Source organism: Buceros rhinoceros, unplaced genomic scaffold (assembly GCF_000710305.1).
Source record: "Buceros rhinoceros silvestris isolate BGI_N320 unplaced genomic scaffold, ASM71030v1 scaffold41683, whole genome shotgun sequence".
Taxonomy (NCBI): Eukaryota; Metazoa; Chordata; class Aves; order Bucerotiformes; family Bucerotidae; genus Buceros; species Buceros rhinoceros.
Window position 1 is genome coordinate 37713 of NW_010403802.1, and position 10218 is coordinate 47930.

Below are 10218 nucleotides of genomic sequence, written 5' to 3' on the forward strand. Positions count from 1 at the left end.
AAAAATCCCCACAGAAGTACCATGAACAAAAATATCAGTTCTTGAGACAATATTCTTCGAGGTAAAGTTTAGCTTGATGACCATAAAACATACTACTTACAGCTTCTTAAGAGAGTACTAGTTGTGATTACACAACTGACAGACTGCTTCCCATCAGGAGGGGCCACATTTCCCAAAGGCAGCTTAAAACACAAGTAGGCATTTTCTTGCACGAGGTACTTGAGTGCCTGTGAAATCTATAGGCTAAGAACATTCAGAAGTCAGCAGATTGTCATCTGCCCTGCCGTCCCACTCCTTATAACAATTCAAAAAAGAAGCATGAAGGGTCACTTTCAACTCAGGTTTTTTTTAAATTTCATTGGAAGTAATCCAAATAACACTATTTCCCAGAAACCTCAAGTTACTAAATCCCCCAAAAAGTGTGTTTTCAAGGAGCCAGACATCACCATTTGCTTTGTTGTACGACTGAGTGAGTTATTGAACATATTGCAATGCTTAACTTCCAAGTTCAAGTAAAATTAGCACTTCTAATTACGAAAGAATTGTCATTTCTTTCAGAATCTAACAGTTCAGGCATCCGGAGTTCTAAAAGATAGGTGTATGCAATGGGGAGGTTAAAAATTAACGTCGGGGATAGGGAGGAAGCTAAGTGATCCACCTCTGCTGAACAAGAGGAAAACTTCAGTCTGCTCTTCCTTTTGGATTTTAAGATTGTATACAACATACAATTAACTTGCTGAATGCCTACGAACAGAAGGACATCATCTTTTATCCTTACAGTTCAGTTAAGCGGAGATCTTTAACTGTTTCTGTACCACAGAAAGCAAGCTTGTATTGGCTTTTACTTTCAATTTTTGAAGTTTCATCTTACGCTGTTCCTGAAGTCAAAGCCTGACGCGTTCAGTTCTGTGAGAATACTTGCAACAACTCATGTATTTGGTAAGGTATCAAGTTCAACTGACTGAAATACAAGTATCTCTTTTAAACACAGACAATCACGATTCTACCCTCAACTTTAATGACTGTCTCGACATCTACAGCCTACACAAGACAATCCCAGATGAAGCAGCGTGATTGGGTCGGACCCCTGGAGACTGCAAGAGTTTAATCACCTTGCACCTTTACCAGAGGTAGGTGAAAGAATCCCATAATCCTGTTCCACGTAGGTTCTGCTAATACAGTCATCGCTGCAGAACTGAATACCTTCAGGAGCGCATTAAAACAGCACAACTACCAGGGTCACGGTTTTTGTCTCCCACACGCTCTCCAGGGAATGAGGCAAGTTCAGCAGAGTATCTTGGTTTAGAATTGTGTTATTACATACAAGCATGTTAGAGAAGACAGGACCAAAGACACGTACCCCATGGAACAGAAAGACCGTAACAAACCACAACTCTACAGGTGACTGTAAAAGTCACTCTACACTCAAAACTGTCTCAAACAAAAATACAGTTCTCCGCAGAAACAAGTTCTACTGATTGCAGAAGGCTGTCACAAAGGTAACCACAAGGAAATGTTTCTGTTGAGACCACACCGAATGGCCGCAGGCATTACTTGTTCACAACAGACATCCTCTTGGGCAGAGCAAAGCAGTTCCCGTCCTGCCACGCCAGGCTTTCACAGACACCTACGCAGTGGCCTGCCACTCTGCACCTTCCCCAGCCTCCTTCTGCACCAGTGCACATGGACCAGAGCATGTCTGAAAAAACTCAAAGCCTAGATTATGGAAGTTTTTCGCAATACACAGATTCAGCAGCATCTGTGAATGCCAATACTCATAATATGGTGACAACAGCATAGCTAAGTCAGCATGAATGGGGACAGTATTTCAGCGGCAATTCTCTTGTATAAAAATTATTCCAAAACCAGCTTGTGATTTCCAGCTTCACCTGCTTAAATTAACTTCTTCAGCCCAGGCCCATAGAATTCTCTTGAAATTAAGGAATCTTTAACTTTCTTACTTTGGATACACCTACAACAGGAATGACATTCTGAGAAAAACACGTCCTGGAAATGCTGCTTTCGAACAAGAGAACAATCATTTCAAAGTTTGTGAAATAACCTAAGCTACTTCCCTCTTTTACTTCCACGTCTCTATCAAGGTACACACATTGAAATCTCTTGCTGCTCAAACATTATCACCTTAGAAGATGCCAAAACACACGCAGTCAAAGTAGCAAAGGTACAAAACATCACCTCAAATGGTCACAGACATGAACACAGATGCAGCATCATCGTTCTTACACTTCTTATGGTCAAGTTTTCACAGCCAGCCATTCTTTCAACTCTTATCTACAGAAAAGGTCCCAGCTGCTGATTCTGATATGTGAAATTGCACATTACCCTTGGAAAAATAGGTTTATCCGACTCTCTTATCAGTTGTCATGACCTCATGCACTCCCCTTACCAAACAAAAGACAGCAGGCTACCTGTGGTCTGGTGTAACATAACTACATAGAATTAAAACACAAACTTGGAGCACAAAAGCAAAGGAGGCACTTTTCTGATACAAACCACAGTTACTGGTCTTCCCTGGGAAGCAACATTTTATTCTCCAGGTCATCATCATAACATAGCACATCATCTATGCATTCAAACATTCACAGAAAAAGTCAAACACTCCTAACACTCTTGTATGGACCCAAAGTAAAATCCACCAAGTGTTAATGCACCGCTGCTCAAACAGAACTCTTTAGTAAAAACTGACATGATTTAGCTAACAGCATAGCAAGTGACAGTTGTTCAAGAGCAGTGCATAGTCTCCGAAAACTGAGCAAAGAACACAGCATCACTGAAGACCAAGTGACTTGCTTATCGGGAAGAAGGATGTAGAGCTGAGACTAGAACCCAGATTTTTACCACAGCACCTCACAGCAGTCAGATCAACCTCACTTGCTCCTCACACACAAAACCCCCACTGTGTGCTTGTACTCTCATCCTGACAGTCGTCAGAGGAGAGTTGTTTCAGAGCCCTCAGCCACAAGGGGTTCTCCTCTTCAATGCAGGCATTATACCAGCACTCAAGCTGGCAATGGTTTATCTAACAAGCAGCTAGACACATGTGCTGAAGAGAAAGGTATGCTGACATTTGATTCTCCAGTACTCTTTCTTTACTAGTAGCGCAGTATCTTATGTGCCCAAATTCCTGAAGTAAGTCTGGCTACTTGAAACAAATGATCAACTTGTTCTAATCATCAAGAGTTATTCATTACCTACTTCTCCAACTATACAGACAAGTACACTCAGAAAAGGTATCATCAACATCAGTGTCACAATGACAGAGCAGCAAGTGGCTTCTAACAGGGCTAAAACTGAAAAAGTGGTTATAACTTAAGTTGCAATGTGTCACCCTCTCCCCTTTGAAAAGAGTTTCCTGGCAGACCTGCTCTTGCCTTTATCACTTAGACACTCTGCAGCATGCAAAGTCTGGTGTCACTCCTGCCATCACTGAAAAAGCCAGGCTTACCCTTCTTCCTCTTCATTCTCTTTACCTTCAGGAATTTACATCTTTCAGCTGCCCAAATCGCTCACTCCTTCCATCAAACGGAATGTGCCCTTTCCTCCTCCCTGAGAAAACTTTCCTCTTTTCCACCTTTTCCAGGCACATCTGCAGATATAAGGATTTTCCACGCTCACCCACTGCTAACAGAGCTCCTGCTGCTCTACTGCTCTTATAGACACACAGCTCTCCTACCACCAGCCACCACATTCCCCAGCACTCCCCTCATCGCAACATGTTCACAGCTGCCCTGACTGCTATTTAGTCACCGGCCTTCAGATTAGAGCCATTTAGATGGAACTTTGTCCCTCACACACAAAATTTCAGTACCACAGAGCTCGACCAATGTCTACCATTAGTAAGCTAAATATTGCACTCACACCCCAGTTATTTCCTACTTGAAAAACTCAAGGAAGCCTCTGGTATCTTGAACACCACTGCACAGGAACACTAAGTTTGTTCTAATGCTACTACACAAGTTCTGAGAGAGCTTGTGTTTCTGCCTTGCTGAATACACTCTGAAGAAGCTATCAATATCCGCAACCATATCGATCTCTTTCTCAGGAGTTAAAAAAATCAGAGATCTGGGAGAAAGGACAATACAATCCAAACTAAATCTCAAGAAATCACATACTAACTGCTCTGCAGTACTCTATACACCACGATGCCTTGTATGCAAGGGATAACAAAAAAACAGAATGCTTCAGGTCTTTATTTTACCAGCACACTTAAAGATAACAACTGAAAGCAAGAAATCAGTAAGACATACACTAGCTAGTATTCTTGTTTCCAGCAAAGATCAGCTGAGAACTATTCTGATTATATTAGTTTCAACTGCTGAATACAGGCAGGTCGACACAGGCTCTAACTGTTAAATAGCCTTTCCTTACTATAATCTGTCATTTAATTTCCCAGTTGTCTTCTGTGAGCTGGTGACAGGTCATTTTCACTTCTACAGAGCTTGCAGCTGAAGAAATACAGCAGAACGCTTACTAAATCAAACTATCATGTCCCTTAAAAATAGCATGTTACCATTCATAGTCTAAAGAAAAAAATAAAATCAACTTCAGCCAGGAATTCAGGGTTTTATAACCTTTCAAGACTACACAAAAGCAAACAACTTGACAGTACTGAGCAGTACTAAATAACTAAAAACAGTAGTTATTTCTGTTAATCAGTGTCTACAACATCTGTGCCTATCCAGTTTTGTCCCTCTTTTTTTTTTTGTATTTTAATAACACTATTTAGAGAACCATCTCCATCTTTGTATCTTCCATTATCCTGAAAGGAATTTGATTTTACAAGCAAACAAACAAACTACTTTAGTTAGCCTGGTCCAGTTGTCTCTATTTAGCTGTCACTGTCACATACCACACGCTCGGGTAGGCGGACCGGACTGACGCCAGCTCAGATATTCCACGCAGGAGCAATCCCAAGTGCTGCTGAGGACTCAGCCAGCGCTTGGCAAGCAGCTCTCTGTCGGCAGTGCTGGCTTCAGCAGTCTTCCCTAGCACCCACTCGGTCCTGTGCCCTCTGTTGCGACAGTACAGCTGTTTGTGCAGCCACGCAGTGAACCAGACTGGGAAAAGATCCAGATTAACAATAACCCAGTAAAGAATTTTTACATGTCAGCCAGGTCCTTAATCCAGTAAGCTCAATTTTGTCCGCCTCACAAGGCACATAGCCTTCGCTGGCCCATGAGCAACAGCAGTATTAGAGTGCAAAGGATACAATCATACTTCCTTCTTCCTAGCAACCATAGTTTCTAACCCACGCTGAGGATACGAACATGTCACCAATACACAATATGCCCTGGTACAACACAGAAAAAACACGTGCAGATTCATTTTAGTCTGTAAGTCTGACAGAATGATCTCAGCACTTCCCCCCGCTCCAATCAAGAGTAGCAGTACAAACTCCTGCTTCCTGTATGGTAAGAAAGGCCTCTGGTAAGGCAAACCACCAGTACTCCAGTTTTGACAAAGCAAGTACCTTGACAACACAAATCAAAGGCGACCCTCAGGTACCATCAAACGCCTGTTACAAAGTAGCCCTACTCTAAGTTAGCCTCTAAAAACTAGTGACTGTGAGGAAACACAAAGTTTACTAGGTACCTTCCAGTCTTTTACAGAAAAGTCCTGAACATTTGACATGAGGAAGCGTGGTGAATAACAAGAATATAATCTTTTTTATAGAACTTCTTTCAATTATCAAAGCGCAGGGAAAGATCTTGTGAGGACCACAACAGTCCCAGTTCTGAAATTACATCGCTAGCTCACATGAGTAAACATGCACAATTTCCTGCACATTAAAACCTCAGCAGAAGCCAGCATTTCTATTTGAAGCCCACCACTGTGGCTCTCTAGGATATTTTAGAGCCACTTCATACACTGTAGAGGGGACAGAACAACTGCCTGCAAAGTCCTGAAGTATGGGTTACAGCCTTTTACACACAGCACAACTAAGCTGTGGTGTCAGGAAGTACGGTGCTGCGCCTTCGAGACACAGAAAATTCCTCCAACTCCTTTTTGCAATATTCTTTTTCCAATTACAGTTGCAATATATAAAGAGAAGTTAAAACCCTCATCCTTTTAGTACTTTGCTTAAATTTTGGTTTGCTAAATAAGACTAAACTTACCACTTCCCATTGAATAAGCTGTGTTTGATAATAGTTACGAGTGCCTTTTTTGAAATACCAAATATATCTAATTCTAGTTAGAAAAGTAGGTATTACCAAGATAAAGCTGTGCATGCTTTTCTTTGGTCCTGGTATCCATATGCTGCAAGACAAAAGATCTCAACTTCCCCACAGAACGTCCAGAGATCTAAAGAAAATACCTGTGGTTTGAACCGACCGCCTCATTCATTATGTGGTTAGTTCTGTATACAAATAAATAACCTTTTAAAGAGGCTATCAGCTGTCTAGGCATTAACTAGGAGTGTGTTTTAACACTTTAATCTTACGCCTTTGAAGAAATATTGCATGTTCTAATACACTCACTTTCTGTATATGCCCAACTTGTCAAAAGCTTCACGGGTTAATATCTTACGATTCATTCTAGGTTAGAAGGGGAAATAAGATCCTCTCCCTTCGGTTGCAGTTATCTGTAGACAGCAACCTTTCCAAGTCTTTCACAGCAGCTTCTAACCCCGATTTAGCAGCAGGGTATTCTTCAGTGAAAGCAGAAGATACTTCTTTCCAGCAAGAAGCAAGAGTATACTGGAGTCAGCCATATCACACGAACTGAATTGTTAGTGCATGAAGGGTATCACATCTCCGCACATCAGAGCCCAGTATCAGTCTGGGGCAAAACATGCTCCCACTCAGAGCTGGCACAAACTACGTTCTATCCGCAAGCGCTGCCTGAGGACATAGAATTTCAACAGTAGTTTTGTGTATGGGTGGAGAGATATTAATATGCGTTTCTTTCTGAGAAGACTATATAGAAAATACAAAGATGTTTGACAGCAGTCCAAATCAGTCCTTTTTCCTGCAATAACAAGGAGAAGATTGAATCATTCTAACACACCCATTGGAATACCATGACACAACTCTGAAAAGGTACCAAACTGAAACAATAGGTTGCATTGAAAGACACTTACCTAAAGTCATGATCAATAAACACACACCTCTAAGTAAGTCCAGTGTTCTGACACTATTTCAAAAAACAAGCAGGACAGTACCAGGATAAATACATGTACTTTGTAAAGGACACTGGTTTATTGAACTCAATTTTTAGCTGGAATACTGCTGTTAAATAATAAAAAACCCTGAGAAAAACAGAAGTAAAACACCAGAATGGAGGTACTTCAGTTGGCATGACAGAAAGGGAACGTGAAGGTACACAGTCCAAACAAGTTCAATAATTAGACAGTCCTCCCATTAGCAGCAATGTCTCTGACAGGGATGACTCCACCCTAAAGTGCCTCTTTTCAAATAATCTGATTAACCATTTAAGTTCCAATATGGGTCACTACTAGCAATAATGAAGGACAGACTTGGACAAAGTTTGCCTGTCACTTTACACAGCAAAAGAGCTATCAAGCAAAATACATCCTGCTTTAACTTCAAGCATTGCTCAGTATCACAGGTAAACTCTTACTAGGAGGCTGCAGCAAATGCTTAACTTCATCAGTTCGACAAACTCATGCTGCAAACAATCTGAAACTCGTCTCAGTGAGAAATTTCAGGGCAGACTTCTAATCAAACTGTGGAATTTATTCGTCTAGGAAACTCATGGAGATCTTTGCAGTTCCTATGTATTCTCCCTCACCTCTCCAAGAGAAAGTTTCCTTTTTCCTCTGCCTTCTCTCTCTAGACTGGAGAAAAGAAAGAGATCCATTGTAAACATCAGAGCAACTTAGTTATCAGGTCTCTTTTCAGACTTCGTGCAGGAGCTACTGGAAGCTGTCTTCCCTAACAGATTTTTCTCCACCCAGTAACTTCATCATCTGCACACACTGCTACGTGGCTTTCATTTTAGGTAAAATACTGAGGTACCCAAACAGAACCACAAAGAAAAGAAGCAATTATTGAGCTTTGTGCTTACTCTTCCCTGAACAGGACTCGAGCATCCAGACACACAATCTACCAGAAGCTTTTCTTGAGTAAGGGAAACATCCTGGCTTAATCAGTTAAACTGGTTAGAAGCAATAAACAGCTAAATTTACATATTTGCACTGCAAATCCTGAGCACTAAGATAACAGCTCCAGATGCAGAGGGTGAGTCCACCCAATAAAAAATATTTACCAGCAACTTTACAGCCTTATCAGCTTTTGCATGCTCGTACCGCCATTTGAGGTTCTAGTTCCCACAGTACCTGCAGATCCACTGAAACACAATCAGCAGGACTTGGGCTTTTCTAGTTTACAGTAGCTACAGAAGTTACTGCAGGCAATAAGGAGTCACAGTCAAGAGACTCAATTTGGGGGAGGAAAGGGAGTAGAATAAATCACTTTGGTCACACTTGAAAAGTTCTAACACTTGTGTCAAACAACTAGGATAGAAACCCAGAGGTCAGCTTTCTCTTTTCAGCTCCGTCATCTGCTGCCCACTTGTTTTAAGAGAGCCACCTCTGTATCTCTGGTCGCCCCTTCCCATTTATTTTTAACAGATTGAGGTAGGTGGCTATTTTCCCAAAGAGCCAAAAATTAGTCAACATTGGAAAGCACCAAGCTGCTCACAGACAACTGTGAAAGAAGTTTCAAGAAGCTCAGATAGCCTTTTTTCAAAGCAGAAGTCTCAGCTCTGAGGTTTGAAACAGCTCTTTTCCTGTTCTTTTTGCAAGTTCATGTGCCACAATTCTAATGGCATGCAAAAGACCTCTTGACCTTTAGGGCAAGTGACTGTAATAGCAGATTGCAGACACTATTTCCTCATTAATACATAAAAACGTCATGAGTGACTTAAGACAGTTTCTTGCTTGCTCAGACACACCTCAACCAAAGGCCTCTGACCAAGTGAGAATGTTTCTTTGCAAGCTGAGAAAGAATTACTATCTACAGTAGCTACAACAAAAGCAGCCTCAGAAGTAGACACATAACAAAGCACAACATGAAGGCACCAGAAACTTCAGTCCTACTATGGGCTTCCCTGTTAGCTGTCACTTGGTAAAGAAGAAATAACTCATCAAATTCAACTGGCAGCTGAGGGTCCCCCATCACCTGACCTTCCATTTTACTCTTGAGAGAGAGACTTATGAAATAGATCATGTTGTGTGGAAAAAAACAGCCAGGCTTCTCAGCAATGAAACACTCTCTACCAAATAAAAAAAAATTTACAGGAAGTCACATAATTCACCATCTCATAGGTCATGTCTAAGAAGATGAACACCAAAGCACATTGCTTATTTTACCACTGAAAACATCACATCTTACAAGTATATACAAACGTCCAGTAAAACAAAACACCTGTCTGTGACCAGAAGACTTCTCATGATAATTATGTGTGAAACCTGAAAAATCCTCTTAACAAGTCTCCTTTAATTTAATGAAGTTTCTTTAAGGCAAGTAAGGATCCAATCAAGATTATTAGACTTGCCTGGTTTACATGCGCATTTTCATCTCTCAGTACTCTAATATTTACATATACATACACGTTCCTACCTCCACCCTATCTGTTTGAAACTTTCATCCTTTTATAGGCAAAAGACGAGAAAAGCTCTAGAGCTTATCTTCCTCACACCCAAACGCACTGACCCTATTTTCACTATCAAAATTTTTCAATACTCTACTCTTCAGCTGAGTCTTCACAAGGCATTTAAAATAACTGAGAACTACAGCCAGTCCAATCAAAAGCGAACCTCCAGCACTTTCCTGTACGAGCCACAGACGCCACTATCTCCAACTCCTTTAGCAAGTTTAGGCCCTGAACTTTTAAAAACACGAGAGAATTTTTACCATGGCACACAACATTAAACAGTCTATTCTACTTTTCTCCAACTCATTTAAAACAAATCCCAATGAAATTAAGGGAAAAGGAAAAAAAAAATCACCTCAAAACACAAAAGTAAGGAATCCAACAACAAACTGCAGGTAGAAGTCTCTCAGATCCGACGAGGCTGCTCATGCCCCCTTCACAAGTTTACGTGTCCCCATTACGATCACAAACTGCTCGGCAGGAGACCAAAGGCGCTATTTCATCCCTCCGAGAGGGGAAGAATCAAGTTTCCCAGCTCTCCCATACCGCTGCGCCCCTCCTCCCCGCGGAGCCTCCGGG

The 10218-nt window shown here is 41.3% G+C and overlaps 1 protein-coding gene across 1 annotated transcript in view; it reads right to left on the reverse strand.

Annotated features, from left to right (window-relative positions):
- LOC104490800 (ubiquitin-conjugating enzyme E2 Q2-like) overlaps window positions 1-5078 on the reverse strand; it is a gene marked incomplete at its 5' end in the record, with an annotated part of 41914 nt that extends 36836 nt beyond the window's left edge. Inside the window, one exon of the mRNA XM_010133137.1 lies at window positions 4871-5078. Coding sequence (XP_010131439.1) covers window positions 4871-5078 — 208 coding nt within the window. The remainder of the gene's footprint in view (window positions 1-4870) is intronic.
- Window positions 5079-10218: the final 5140 nt, after the last annotated feature.